The 16,411-nt window shown below is 38.4% G+C and overlaps 1 protein-coding gene across 2 annotated transcripts in view; it reads right to left on the reverse strand.

Annotated features, from left to right (window-relative positions):
* The window catches only part of SDK1 (sidekick cell adhesion molecule 1), a 405,082-nt gene that overhangs the window by 158,365 nt on the left and 230,306 nt on the right, over positions 1-16,411 (reverse strand). For both annotated transcript variants that reach the window (XM_054080680.1, XM_054080679.1), the window contains exons 6-7: positions 1,621-1,732; positions 447-637 (exon numbers count right to left, since the gene is read on the reverse strand). In XM_054080680.1, coding sequence (XP_053936655.1) covers positions 447-637; positions 1,621-1,732 — 303 coding nt within the window. The remainder of the gene's footprint in view (positions 1-446; positions 638-1,620; positions 1,733-16,411) is intronic.

Consider the following 16,411-nt stretch of genomic DNA (forward strand, 5'->3'; position numbering starts at 1 on the left):
CCCCCCTAACCGGCACTTGCAACAGACAGCGCGCAGAAGTGCTCCTAAAAGGCTTCTGTCGGAAGTACAGGCACTTGACATATTAAAACTAGATGTAAGCAAGCTGGGAGTTAATCAGGATTTAATGCATCTAAAAGCCAAGATGTGGAAGTTGCCCAATAAGGATTTCACTACTGTATTTCTCCAACTTCTGATTAAATGTATAGTTTCACGGGGGATTCAGATTCACATCAGTGTTTAAAAAAATCTATTTGATGGATTTATATTCATGGAGAAGAAGAGCTGAATTAATTTGGAAGATAACTCTCCTTCACCTCCTTTGTTCTGTTCTCCAAAGAAAGGTTCAAATGTAAGGTCAATGAAATATTAAAATATCAATTTTATTTCCTATTATATCTCAGTCCAGAGCCTGTTTTACTAAAAAAACACATTGCCTTGAGAATTACCCATTACAGAAAGGAAGGCTTTCGCTCTTGCAGGTTCCTCTGTGCTGTCTCTCAATTCTGCTTCACAGAAGTACATCCCTGCATCAGCAGAAGTTGGGTTGGTGATAGTGAGTCGTCTCCCAAAACTGCTAATGCCAGTGGTTATTTTCACGCCGTTTCTCTTCCAGATTACACTTAGCTTCTCAAGAGGTCTGTTGAAGTTTGAAAAATAAAAGGCAAACAACAAAACAACCAATAATACAGCAATAAAACATGTATATTACAGAATAATCTTGTCTGCAGTTATATATAAGATTATAAAACTTCTCCAAGTCTTTCTCTATCCCTGACATTTGCTATTAAGAAGCAAATGCATATATTAATTCTACACATCAAGCCTACAGACTACTCACGTGGCATAGTGCAAGTACAACTAATTGATACAGCAATAGAATTTAAGTGCTAATAATTTGATATCTTGAAGCAAAAGGAGTAAATACTGCTATGGAAATCAGCTGCATGGGAAGTGCTTTCATTATAACTCAATTACCAAAACAATATTAACAATTATAAACGATAACAAGAACATCTCTGCCCTCAGAGACAAACGTGAATCAGCCGGTCATCTTATCATCTGCAGACCTCAACTATTCAGTTCCACTGGCATTCAATGCTATTCAAGCCCAACTAGATGGAAATACAGGAGGAATGCTGTGAACTCTATATTACGGTGCATTATGAACAGTTGAGCAATAAACACTGTAAAATCAGAGTGTTTGTAAGAAATTACTTCATGGGAGATGCTCGTTGATTTATTTACTGGGAAGCACAGGCTGCTCAACAATACCACCTTTCATGTCAATAGGCAATAAAGCTGAAATAGTAAGCCTTAGCATAACGTCTTCCTTAAGATATGTCTGCTGATTAAACACCATCAGGCTACTTTTCCTTATCACCTGAGTAACAGGTGAGGAAGTAACTCTGTCTATATCCTTATTTGGCCAGAAAAATCAATGTTTAATTCAGTAACGTTGGACAAACAATATTATTCAGAAGGTTACTTTGAAGGCCAGGCTGCCACATTCTGCTTCAATCTTTAAAATAACGAAATAATGAAAACAACTTCCTATGTCGTTCTCAGTAAAGGGCAGTACATTAAAATGAGTTCCATATAACCCGGCCGCTTTTCCAGTACCTTGCAGTGGCCACACACTCCAGCGTGATGTCGCTGCTCCCTGCTACCACGCTGGTATTCTGTGGAGGGATTACGATGGTGGGAGCCATGGTGTCAAAAGGCTCTACGGCACCTGCATGGGCAAGAAAGAAACCTTGTGAAGACCCTGTACATCTGCAAACGGTGAGGACAGACATGTTCCAGGCAAAGGATCTCGTCAAGCAACACAGCTGCATATTTCACTCTTCAACCTCACCATGGATTTTAATCTTCTCATTAAGGGGAGATCTTCAGCACGACCATTCTCGATGGCTTTCATTATACTGTACAAACACACTGTTTCAATACACCCAGCTTGGTATCATTCTAAACACATAACTTGCAAGAGCTACTCCCAAATGGAGTGCAGGGGCCACTCTCAAACAGAGAGCAAATAAATTAAGCATCCTAAAGGTTTTCTATTGTCGAGCACTTTTATTTTTATCAAACACTTGCTGACTTATATTTTTAAGACCTTTTCATGTTTTGTTTAATCTTACCACTTCTATACCATTTCAAAAGAGTCTGCCAATACTCATGCTAGTTCTTTAAAAAGATTTTACACACTGGGGAACAAATATAAAATTAACAAAGCAGCATATCACAGCAACTTCAATCCCTTTTTCTTATCAGGAAAGTAAATAACCTAAATCTTCTACTCTTTTGTGAGGCATCATACTGTAAATAATTTAGCTTATGCAACAGTCAGCAGACACTTAAAAAATAGTAAAAAGGCTGCTTGTAAATTTTCTCGGTACGCATTTAGTAAGTGAATTAAAATACCCATGTATTCATAGGTACTTTGCTTCAAGCAACTCATTTGGGAAAGAAAAATTAGCTATTTTTTAGCTTGGATAACAGAGTAATAAAAATTTCCAAAGATACAGAATCCAATAAACGAATTATAGGGAAAAGTAATGAAAATAAAACTAAACTGATGCAAAAGCAAGCCAGTTCATTAAATGTTTTCTGCAAAGGAGGATAACTCATGCTGTTGTGGTCTAACCCCAGCCAGCAACTAATCACCATGCAGTTGCTTGCTCACGCCCTCCCTGCTCCAGGTAGGATGAGGAGGAGAACAAAAAAACAGTAAAACTCACAGGTTGAGATAAAGACAGTTCCATAGCACACCGGGAGAAAGAATAATAACAATAATAATAAGAAAACAATATACAAAACAAGTGATGCACAATGAAATCACTTAGCACCCAAAGACCGATACCCAGCCTGTTGCTCAGCAGCAATCGTCAGCCCCCAGCCAACTCCCCAAGTTTATATACTGAGCATGATGTTGCACGATATAGAATGTCCCTTTGGCCAGTTTGGGTCAGCTGTCCCAGCTGTGTTCTTTCCCAGCTTCCCATATTCCCTCTACCTTCTTGCTGGCTGGCCAGCAGGAGAAACTGAAAAGTTCTTGACTGCTTAGCAGCAACTAAACCATCCGTGTGTTATCAACATTATTTTTATCCCAAATCCTGACCACAGCACCATACCAGGCACCAGCTAGAAAATCACCTCTATCCCAGCCAAAAGCCAGGCTCATGCCCATTAACCAGAATAGGAAACCTCAGCATTACTGTTCACCACTACTTCTGTGCAAGTTGAAGGTTTACAACAGTAAATGATAACAAGAAACAAGTTACAAATTTGGCAAGAATAATTTCTTATTTCCATCTGGAAAAGAGGAAAACCACTTGTTTGACTTATCAGCTCCTCTGAAGAATGGCTCAACCCCACTAAAACCAGTAGAAGAAGAGAAGCCAGCTTTGTTGTAGCCTCTAGGAGTTCACCATATGCAAATGGGCTCTTTGTGGAGTAAGCAGATGAGCACAGATGGAAAATAAAAGTGCGTGTTACTCTACTGTAATCAGGAAAATGTAAGATATCTTTGATTTTCTTACTAGCTGTAACAAGAATCTAAACAAAAGTATGTGCTTATTTTCATTCTGAACCGTCTTTGAAACAAACCTGTTAAAAGCAGGCTGCTGATAGAGATTTTGAGCAGGTGAACTAATCCAGATGTGATATGGAGGGCTCACCAAAATTGTTAGGGCTTGGGTTCCAAGTATATTAATATACCCACAAAAGTCAGCTTAAGACATACCACACATATATAGAAAACAACATTTCAAAGTATTATCTAACCAGTACGTAGGCAGCAGCCTATTCCTATTTAAACTCAAAGATAGTTTAAGTTTCCCTTTGCAGCCAAAAGAAACCACTTGCTGTATTTCACTCTGGCCCCAATCCTGCCAACTAAAACTCAGTGGGGACTTTTCCATGGTTCTTTTTGCAGAGTTTCCTGGTTTGCAGCTTTGTTTCACGGCAGATCAAAATATCAAAGGAGGAATTTAATTTTACTTTAGAGTAAAAATCTCAATGAGGCTGTAACGTGGGATCTCGGTGTCGACCCTACCCTTTCAGAACTTCATCTTTTGTGAGAAATCCACAGGCTGGAATATCAGAGTAGCCAGGCTCCTAATCTAGAGAGGGAAACACTATGATTTTATTTTGATGGTGTGACACAGCAAATCAGACTTTGTTCTGGTTGTGGAAGGTAGAGAGCTATTTAAACAACCAGATAATGAAAAACTACCCAGACTTTCTAAGTTCCTTATCCTACCTGTCAACAAAGCCAGCCCATCCCTATCCAGCATCCTTATGCAGCACACTTGACATGATTTTACTTGACTGATGCTACACCTACACGCAATGCAGAATGTCATTGTTAGTAAACAGACAGTTTCTATGAAAATCCTTTGTAGAAAATTGAATTTCTCCCCCTCTTCACTGTTCCCTTTTTTACTTCATCAGAGTTTTGCTCGTCCAAGTTTTCTACGGCTTTGCTGTTTCCTTCTAGCTTTTCACGACCTCTTCCTTCCCTGCCTCCCCTCACTCAGCCAACTTCATCACTGATCATTCCCCCTCCCTGCCTTTCCATGGCCCCCAACAGATGTCTCACATTATTTAAGAACTGGTCTATTTCCCATATGTCCTTCATTTCAATGACAGAGCTTTAATTTCTCTGATTCACATCCATTAGTAGGAAATATTTATTAAAGATACTGAAATGGGAGATTGATACAAATGCATATGAGAACACAGTTACAGCAAGATGAATTTGCTAACAGGAGACCATCATACTCTATGTTTTCTTAAAGAAAATACCTTCTTTCCTTTCTATCTGCTTTCAGAACCCTTCTTCTCTCCGCTAAGAAAGCAAAGTAACATTAGGCAAAACCACTGACTTCAGAACTGTAACCAAGGGATGCCTCACCATTAGATGTAAGTCTGTGGGGAACTGGTAGGACACTGCAGAGACAAGGCTGAACGGCACTGGAAAACACTTAAGGGATGTGCTTCTAATCTGATTCTAGTCCTTAATAGACGACTGGACAGAAGGACTGCCACAGGCAAATATCTGTTTTAGCCACAGTAGTCTCAGTATTTTCAATTTTCCCTTTGATTCTAAACCTTCTCATCAGACACTGTCTTAATTATTACCAGTATCTACTACGGCTCAGTAACTGAAGTACCTTCAGGACCAGCCCCAACCAATCTTTGCAGCTTGACTGTCACAACACCAAACATCAGAACTGAAGGGAGCTTCTCTTGGAGCTGTTTCAGTGCTCCCCATTCCCAGCTGCTCCTGAAGCAGTCTGCGAACTTCCCCCATTTACCACCCAAAATATTAAGGTAAATTGGCACAAGTACCATTTTTCCACATTAGACTTTTTTAAAAAAGAAAAAAAAAAAAAAAAGAGTCAAAAAAAAAAAGAAAAAAAAAATGAAAAATGAGGGGTGTGGGCAGTGGGAGGGAAGAGGAGGAAAAAAAGAGAAAATGGAAAGGAGATCTGAGGGGTTTCTGTCCCCCTAAACATAAACTCCCCCCCACTGTGGCATTCAAAAATCTGGCAATTCTGCAGAAAGCAGAGATTTATCGAGGGAAGAGAGAAAAAGAACGAGTGAACACCTCTGCATGGTCTATTTGTTTTTATCACCAGTGGCTGTGTATGACTGCACAACGCTGATCTTGGATCACACTGTTCTTCCCTCTTGAATCCTCCCATCTGACCAAGAACAAAACCTGTCCCAAGAGGACTATAACACTAATTTTTAAATACTGATAAGCTGTAAAATTTTTAATTTGTTATTTAAATAAAATAATCATGCAGGCTGCCTTATCATCTCTGAAAAGACAGTGGGTTTATCTCTAAATGTATTGCCATGTAAAGTACAAGGAATTTATATATATTATAGCGTACAGTTTATAAAGATCACAAATGTTATCAAACCACTTGGGTGCTTAATTTTGCCAACAGAGATTAACTCTCACTCGGGTGACATGGATGAAGATACAAAAGGTGCTTTCCCTTCAGAGATGTATAAACAGTAGGTTATTGCCCAGACTTTACATTACGGCATGCAAAGTTTATCTACATCTGTGTTTGCAGTACCGAATATTAAGAGTATTTCTTCAATGGATGCTCAAATTCATCTGAGAGAGACGCAGTGCAAACCAGTTCTAATAAGAGGTGAGAAAAATTGTTTATCTGTTGAAAAGAAGTAATACATTGAGTACAGACTTCAGAAAAAAAACCCAACTATTATTTTTGAGACATGCTTATAGGTCCAAATCCTTTCACGACACTCAATACAAACAAGGTGACCATATGCAGGAAGGGAGAATTGCCTCAATAATCCCCCAGATCCTTTGTTTACTTAGTATGGGGCAGAGCCTGGAATGTGACGTTGACTGCCAGTCATTCCCACCCTTAGTCTTAGTTACCACTGCAATTACTTCTCAGTGTTCCTTTTTCAATGAAGAAGGAATCCCACAGGAATTATTAACCAAAAAATGGATTTACTTCTTCATATTATTAAATTTGTGTATGGGAGAAAAAAAATGCACAGAAATGATCACAAGTGGACTACCTTCAAGCTAACAGAGAAATTGAACGCTTTTAACAGAACTTCGAAACCATTTATAAGTTATCCAGGGAGAAAAAAAAATTGAAAACCTTCTCCATAAACTTGCTAGAGACTTTCAGACTTGCATTGTATGAACAAATCCTTTCGCAATCACTGTGAGGGATACGTGCAAAGCTTCATGTTACCATATTACGGACACCTGAGTTAGAAAAAAAAGCAGAACGGGACATAGAGTCCAATACAAATAGTAAAAATATTACATATAAATAGTTCAACGTTATGGCATCAACAATGTCCAACCTCTCTGCCCATGTAACATGGGATAAGTGGAAAGAGGAGAAATTACAATCACACAGCATCTCAGGATTGCTCAGAGAGGGGGCGGTGGGGGAACCTTCCCCAAGCAAACAATCTAATGGAATAAATTTTCACTTTTCCTAGGAACGGCCTGCAGATGGTTTGGATTATCAACCCGTAATGGATTAATGTCCCTATCCGGTACAAGATATACAACAGGAATTGGATCGTGATCAATAATAGATTAATTTCCCTTCCCCTTTGCAGTAAAAGATAAAACCACAGGAACTGGAGTCTGATCAACAGAGTAGCAACCGCTGACAATCACCTGCAGGCACAAGAGAGGAACATTATGCAAATAATGAAACAAAAGCGTATTTCTCAATCGTAAAACTCTACCCTAAAACATGGCTTGTCTATTTGTTCCCTAACTATTAGAGTGATTACTAACAGGTTATACAATGAGAGACTTAAGATAATAAAAGTTATAATTTCATTTTTTCACTTTTATTGTAGCAAGGACTGTATTAATTTTCAAGAAAAGGGGAACACGTGAGGTTGCTGTGCACTGTGCAGGTCTCCGCTCAGATTTCTAGATTAAAGAAAAATAACGGAGACTTTCCTGGGAGGATTCTTGGTCACATTTGTTTAGTTTGACGAATTACATTAAAACTCCAGATGGAGGGTTTTTGAGTCAAAAGTATGTATTTATAAAATAATTAGCAATCTACTGGTACAGAGTTGGTGTAAGAAGAATGATGACTTCTCAGTACCCAAGGATATCTAAAAGACTTCTCAAACATGTACATATTAACATAATTTCTCATCTTGAACCACTAAGAAACTAGACTCTAGACCCAAAGGAAATAAGCCACAACATAAAATCAGATCTTTGTGGACCAAATTTATAGTGAAAATGGCTTTGTTGCTTGAAATCACAGTACGTGGATTCTTATATATACGGTCCTCATCTCGATCCACACATCAGGCACCAAAACATATGAATAAAATACCAGATATGAAAAAGGGTTATGAAACAGAATACAAGCCAAACAAGTGAATGATCTAGGTCAGTTACATTTATCGACTCAATACACTCTTGTCAATGTGACTAAGCTTTGCTCATAACGGATCAAACACAAAATTCATTTCCACTGCAAACAAACGAAGCTTAAAAAAAAGATGGTGAACAGAAGAATAAAACCCAACAAAAATACAGGAACTAGATGGTAAGTTAAATAGCCAGTGTATGAGGGGGGATAAGGCAAAGAGAAGCAATCACTAGAAATTTCATCAATAACTGTTGAGAAGCTTTGCATAAACTGATCTTGGCTGAATCGCCCATGTCATAAAGCACTGCCTGGAAACCTGCACTCCTTCCTTTTCCATCCACCCCTTCTGAGTCTGTGAAACACGCTGTACATGTTACAACAGTACTTCTGATCTGTTTAATTTGGAAAAATAAAGTTACTCAGAGAAATGAACCTACAAAACACGTGATTTACCCAGTCAAGCTCGCAATTCTGCAAGCAGACCGAAATGTACTTTACTTCATGTACTTGCTGGTTGGTTTGAAGAGAGTGAAACTAGTCACATTCCTAATTCAAGTAGACATAATATTACAGAAACAGAGACTTAATGAAGAAAGTGGAAAAAATATATTAATTATGCAAAATGTGGGCAAGAAGATATTTTATGTGCGTGGAGCATTCTGCCAGCTATGTTTGAGGCAGAGGACTGGAAAGCATCTCCTGGGTCAGCCCAGTTCCCTGTCTCTCCGATATCACATCGTGCAATCCCATTTATGACCTTACTGGGGCCTATGGTAAAAACATTGAGGCTTTTTTTTTTAACAGCACTTTTCTGGCTGGAAAGTTTCCTAGAGCTCTGTTGTTCAACCTGTTAAAAACACTCCTAATTTGTAACTTAAATGCATTCATGGTCAATGTACCCCATTTGTTCTTCTGCCAAAGCTGTCCTTTAGCTTAAATAGCTGTTTTCTCCCTCTGTGATGTTTATGTCCTGAAGTATTTATAGAAAACAATCATACTCCTTCACAGTCTTAATTTTACTTAGCTAAACACGCCAAACTTTTCTTGTCTGACAAGTTTGAAGGGATTCACTGAAACATATATAAACAAAAGAATAGAAGCAAGGGTAAAAAAAAATATAAGATGCTAGTGCTACCATCACACTATAAATGTTTCCAAATGTTTAAACAAATAACAGCCACCTTTGTAACAGCTTTTTTTCCCCTTTGTAAGGCTTTCACACAGACTACAAGAGCTGTTAGTTTTAGCCCTAGGGAAAGATTAATGGAGAATTCAACTCTATCCACAAAATGACTTATACCCTTTTGTCTGTAGATACTGTAGCAAAGAGGAGCTTTATATATTTTATTAGATAAAACAGAGCATAAACTACAGGTTGAGAAGCTTCTAAAACCTTCCAGAGAGTTTTTAGGGTCTATTCCTGGGCACAGGGAGAGATGGGGAGAATTCAGTTGATTTACAAATATAAAATGTATCTCTGTACACAGCAGAAATAGCGCAGCCCCCAAGAAGAGGAACCACGGCCAGCAGTGTTCATGGTCTCTCCAGCTTCTCTCTCACCACTTCTGCTCCAAAGACTGGGACAAGAAAGGGATCTGGCCTTTTCCACCCCAATTTTGCCATTTTCCTCCAGGCCGTTCAGTGCAGGTGACCCAGCGACTGCTGTTTGGGGGTGAGCCCTCCACAAAACAGACTTGTTCCTCTTCTTTTCTACTACCTAAGCTCTACAAAGACACTTGGCATTTCAGGACTACTTCAGAAAGAATTTTCTAGTGCTGTCCCATGAAGTTTTAAGGAAACTAAGCCACTGCTTATTTACACGGCTCCAACTGACAATTCATCAGCTACATTCAAAAGCAGACCAAATTTCTGCTCCACCACTCGGAAATTCCCTTCTTGCAACTCCTTGTGTAAAAAGAGCAATTTGGAAGTTCAGTCTCTACCACTGACCTGACCTTCCCGCATGCACAGTGAGGAGTTCCTTTCTGCCTAGAAACTTATCATCCAGCACATCATTAGAGCTTTTAACATGAAAAAATACATAGCCTCAAGCTATTCTAGGTAAAGAACACTCAGGTGGCTTTTCAATTCACCAGATAGCTTTAATATCAGCTATATAAGTGGGTAGAGTGTGTAATCTTATTCAACAGCAGTTAAAAGAGGAGGGAAAAAAATATATCCGTGGTCTAGCAGTGTAATCCATTAGCCTCAGAGTCATTTTCAAAGCGATGCGAGAAGCAACAGGTACAGCAGCCTGCTGCAGCCAGCGGCACCTTTGCAGCCAGCACCCACAACAGCCTTTGGAGTTTCACTGGTACAGTCCAAAACACGTCCAGGTCTAAAAACTATGTCAAATAACTCATTGGTGGAAATTATTTTTAAGAGGCTTTATATATTTCCAATGCACTTTAGCACATCATAAGAGAATCAGCCTTTTAATATCAACAGACGTGCATTTAGGAGAAGGAAAGAGTTTTGCGGGATCTGACAGCGGTTGCATGGATTTCTGTAGCAGACAGCAAGAAGCACTTTCTCCTGAGGACAGAAACAAACTTCTAACACCTTAAAATCCTGACGCTTCATGTATCTGGATATTTACCATTTGCTTTCTTAGGAAAAGTAAATGAAATTAATAAACCATATATCGGTAATTGGATGTTAAATAAACTAGAACTGTCTACAAATTAAAAATTCAGCGGTGAGACAAGAGCTGAGAGAATACAGAAAAAAAGCTGAGCTGGGGAGACGGCTGCCTTACAAGAGTCAGAGAACTGCTGCTATTTCAGATGCTGCAACCCTCACCAGCAGATTCTGGTTTACTGTCAAGCAGCAGGAAGGAAAGATATACTGGGGACAATAAAATGCTACCCTCTATTTTTCAAATGTATCTTCATATGTGGCTTCACTTTTTTTTATAAGTGCACTTCTTAACTCTTTACTTTGGCACAAATAAAAATCACACAACTGACAATCTAGTCGCCTCTTCTACTTATAATAAGTTTAAACATCGTTCTACGTAGAAATTAAATTCTTTGACAACAATAACTGAAGCACTATTTTCACAGGGAATATATAAGATTAAATATGTTCTACAGAGCATAAAACGAATACGTAAAATTGTTGCTATGCGAGTTTCTAAGATCTATTTCTTTGTAGCATCTTTTTAAGTGAACCTGATGTTGCGGTGTGGTACATTGGAAGCAGACACAGATTTATATTGATTACTTGACGAGTAGCCCTTTAGAACGAAATTGCAGTTAGGCTCCAAGTTTAAAAAATGTTGGGAGTTCTCTAGTATCAACTTAGATTCAGGAGAACATTATCAGATACCTGGAAAATAATACATGACAATAATAAATATTATTGGATTTTAGAGATTTCCTTGGGCCAGAATATCTACTGTAGCTGGCTACTGCTTTAAAAATCTTCCATCTTCCCGAAGATTAGAGAAAAGAATTTAAACCTGCCCTCACTGAGAATAAACAAAAGACAAATCCAAAAGTGTTCCACAGCAGACTTACCCTTCACAACGAAAGGAAGGGCTTTTGTGTCACAGACACTTGGTGCCAGTAAATTCGTACAGGCCACCAAATCAGCCATCGTTATCTAAAAAGCGCATACAAGAGGCACTCTGTTAACGCTATGCAAGGCCATTTTTGCAGTTACTGGGTAATCAAGGTGTTGATCAAAGCTTTCTGCAGCAAATCCACTCCAAGAAAAGAGATTAAAATCTGCTACATAGAAACATGATTTGAACTTTAGAAAGCAAGGAAAAAAATCAACTAATTTGAAACCTGCCTACAGATCCAAGATGCTATGCACAGAACAACTTATGAGGGCTTAAATGAGAGCGATTCTACGGATACATATAATACTCAACTAAAGAGATTGTTCTGTTCTGTTCTTTGTTGCTGAACTACTATTCAAACGAAGATGCACTCACTGAGCAGCATTTTAAGCTCAAGGTCAACCCTCGCCGCATTCTATTTATACATATATATATGAGAAACGTGTTTGGGGATCCAGATTGCTACCTCGCTCCCAAAGGTCTGCTGTTTCCAAGTCTTTACATAAAGAGAGCAGATCTGAAAAACAAGAAGACACCCCACAGCCTTCTTCCAACAGCTAACTCAACTAAACATATGGAATGACTTGTCAAAATAATATTCTGAGAAATAGGTTATGAGGGGCCTCAGGTCCACTCCATATGGTCTAAAGTTCTCCATCCCCTGACCATATCATGCTACTTTTCCCCTTCTCTTCTATAAAGGGATACAACCCTTAATAAAAGAAAGAGCTGTTAAGGTCACAGAGACTCAGAAACAAATAAAAATTTCATTTATCTATTTAGAGTACTGTACAGTAAAAAAAAACAGCAAAATCACTCACAGAGCAGAGCTCAGAATCTAAAGAAATATTTTTCTATCAAAAGAAAGAATTTTTCTTCCTCTTTATAGCACAGATGTTCTTCTAAATAAAGTGAGACTTTCCCTTTGCAGCCTTTGTGATTATCAATCTTCAGTTATTTTATAATATAAGGTTGCCTCAGACCTCAGCAGGGAGAAAAATACACATTGCTGTATTTCCTCTGTAGCAAGAACAAAACAACTGTGAAAGCAAAGAATGTTCCAAAAGACCAAACAATAACACAGCTAAAGAAAGTCTACAAACTTATTCATTCAAAAATAATTCCACAGATGGATAAGCATTTAATTTTCTGAAGTGAGAATAAACCAGCGTCTCCTCTGGAAGATGGAATAGGTTTTTGTATCTGCCTATTTATACATAGTACATAAATGCATCCTCAGAGAATGCTGCGAGTACTGTAAAGAGAAATCTAAGGGGAAGTTATTACTCAAGGCTCTTTGTTAGTATTTTTGCAGTACGGGGAGTGTCAGCATTGTTAAAAATAAATTGTTAGTCGTCCCTTACTTGGCTGGTACAAATGCCGTTTGCATTAATGTACTTATGATTTCCTATCTGCTGCTCCCAGATAAGAGAGGAGTTTAGGAGTATGATGCCTTTTCGATCTTGCATTGACTTCTTACTCAGAAAAGGACTGGGTCGCTGTTTTTAGCTGTATGGATGGTAAACAGTCTCTCTGCATATGACAAGGACTCATTACTGCCATAGCAAGAAACGGAAGCTTATTTCCACAGGGTGCTCTTGTCTCCCAGCTCATCCAAAACTTTGCGTTTCACGCTGTTTCTTATTTGAAATGTCTATCATCATTATATGACACAAGGATGTCACAACAGAATTACATTTAATAAGGAAAATCAGAGGGAAATTGATGAAAGATAAAGCGAGAAAATGGTACTTTAGGAAACACACCATTGTCTAAGACGGTAATTAATATATTTCTGAGATACAAGTAACACCAATTTGTTTTATTTTAAACAGAAATAAAACCACCCCTAGGTTTAGAAACACACTGTTGCTTTGCAAACTGTCCTTGGGTTACCAGTTTGAAACTAATTGGCAATGTGTGATTAGGCAGAACGTAGCAACATTGTTTATATTTAATCAAATCCATTTCATTCAGATTTGCCCTGAAAATAACTCTTAATGATATCATTCTGCTATGTGAATAGTAATGGGTTGGGTTTGCACAGAACTATTGAATGTCAGAGCAACTAGAACAGTAAGAAAATGTTGCAGGGTCCACTTGACAACAAAACACTGCTTTCTTTGATACACATAAAATCTCCTAAAACTGCTGACCTACACAGAATGAAAGAGGACAAATCCCTTCACTTATAGACAGAAATAAAATGCATGTGTTTAAATATGGATTAAACCTAAATGAAGCAGCTAAAAGAAAACTGGAAGCCAGGATGGCAAGAGCCAGCTGTAGTCAGCACCTGGAACCTGAATTCTGCAGAGGAGACCCACCAGCCTACAACACTGAGCTGTTTTTTGCCTTTGTGATTTGTGCCTACATTTTTTTAATGTGGTATTTGTTCTAGAAATGCAGTTCATCCATACCTGTCTTCAGTGAAAGAAAATACTAAATCAACAAATCACACGTACGATCAAAAGCTCCTGCTGACCTCTCTACAGGCTACTCAGAACGCCCTAGAGTGTCACATATTAAATCTCTCTCCTTGCTCCTCCTTTCTTTCAAGAGTAATTATAAAGAAGAGAATATGGTGTGCCAGACCATTTGGCTATTCTGGAACCAAAGAATCGTACACCAGTTTAAGTCAATAAAATGCGTTAACTATAGAACCACAAAAAAAAAAAAACAGGAGAAAACTCAGAAATACAAGCAGCTTTTTGAAATAAACCATAATATCTCTCTCGTTTTGCCTCCAAAGCCTGTAACCCCCAACCAAAAAAAAGCCCTGAAACAAACAAAACCTGGTGATATATAAAAATAAAGTACAATTGCAGCATATTTTACATTTATCTATCACTCTTAAAAATAGCAATAATGTTGAGCTATTGAAGTTGCTGAAAGAAAATAAAAATCAATGCATTTGCACTTAGCACTTTTGGAAGAGAAAAGGGTTACTTGGTATTTCAGGAAAATGCTTTCATGCAGCTTTGTAAGAGCCCACCATAACTTACAAACAAAGCTCTTCATATTCAAGCACAGACGGCACCCCAGAACTAGAAGGGGACACAGGTGAGACTGCACTTTCTGCTGTAAAGAAGGTGAGCGGTTACTGGTGCCGGAACCACGTCCAGGCTACACGACGTACAGTGTTCTGGGGCTTCATAAACAGCTCACCCATGCTCGCATGTGGCATGCTCATACAAGCAGGGACTTCAGACATATCTACTGAGAGCTGTGTACATTTAATAAAGCAATTTATCTCACATAATATGGTAATTGCCTTGATTTTATGCTTTCTTGCTTACCGCTTAGCCTCGATCCTGCAAGCAATGATGCACAAACTGAGGGTAGGGCTTTGCTCTGATTATTTTGGGTGGGGGTTTTTATGTGAGTTTTGATTTTTAAATAACATAAACGGAAAAATTTACAAGCTCCAACTTCAATAGGTGCCCAAAGGTCTGGAAATGTTGGCTATCAGAGTTTCTCTGCATTTCCCATTCTTTGGCTGGTCAGAAATTTGAGGTTCGTAGCCATGGACACGATCAAAATGACCAGATTTCTGATAGATGTTAAGAAACTTCTGTAAATCATTTTAAGGTACTCAAAGCCATCTTTGAAAATGGTAAATGGTTGAAACCTTCCATTGTTATAGGCAGGATGGATATAAAATTGTATATTTTATCATGAATCACCTATTACAATAACTAATAACAACAGTCAATGTAAAGGACATCAAGATAAAATAGCATCTTGCAAACAAGTTCGTCTATCCTCTCATATAGACGAACTAGAATCACCAAAACTGCTTTAAAACAAAAGTTTTTAAATGCCGATTTTTCTCCATTTTTTCTGATTCCTGTCTATGCATACAACTGCATAAAATATAAAACTCAACAAAGAGGGAAAGTGGAACATTTAAAAAAGCTGATTTAATTCTACACAAAACCTTTAATCCTACTATTAGAAAGCACAACTTACTACCACTGGAAAGTGCAAGAAGTAGAAACTGATCTTGAAAAATAATAACTGCTTCTACCAGCACACGAGGGACCTCTGGAGAAGATGGAGGAACCATTATCTCCATTTCACATGTGGTGAAAACGAGGCAAGGACAAACACTACCGAAATGAGGCTATAGCAGGTAAAAGTCCAATTTGCTTATTATGACCTTTTAACATTTTAGGCTACGCTCAAATACAGGATGGAAAACTTTTCTTTCTTTCTAATCTCCAACTGGAAGAAGATTGCTAAACAATATCCATGGGGAGCTTGCTCGCTTTGAGCTGTCTCCCCTTCTCACACTCCCTTTTTGCGGGTCAGTTCTCAGTTGAAAGATCTGTTAATGTGATGTGGCAATCTAAATTAAATTCTACTGCAAAGTTTCAGACAACGCTGGACAGTTATTCACAGCATCTCTGGTCCACAGCGGACAGGATAGGGAAAAAGTTGTATTCTCCCAGGTTTTACTACAGGCAATGCCCATAAGAGAATAAACCAGGCAATTTGCATTCTTCAGTTATTGTTTCAAGCTGTCTACAGCCTCTGGCACATGTCATCACACCAATTTAACTGAGCTTTAGCTATTACAAGCATTACAAATTAATGTCTAAACCCTAGATCACAGCGTATGTTAAGGCCATTCAAACAGCAGGTTTCATTCCAGTGTTAAAAATCTCCTTCCTGGCTCTTCATCTCTACAGTGATTTTTCTGCCGTATCTTTCTTCTGTACTTTTTCAAAGACATTAAATTTATATATTCAACATATTTGAAAATAAATAGTCTGAAACATTGCAGAACATTCAGTCAGTGTGTAATTCTGCTGTTAGCAAGCACTTGGCCTCACTGCCTGCCCCGTCCTGATACTAAGCCAGCAAAGGCTGTTCTTAAGGCTCTGAACTGTCCTTTCAAGATGCAAACCAGAAGCATCTC

The sequence above is a fragment of the Cuculus canorus genome, chromosome 15 (genome assembly GCF_017976375.1).
Source record: "Cuculus canorus isolate bCucCan1 chromosome 15, bCucCan1.pri, whole genome shotgun sequence".
In the NCBI taxonomy this organism is placed as follows: Eukaryota; Metazoa; Chordata; class Aves; order Cuculiformes; family Cuculidae; genus Cuculus; species Cuculus canorus.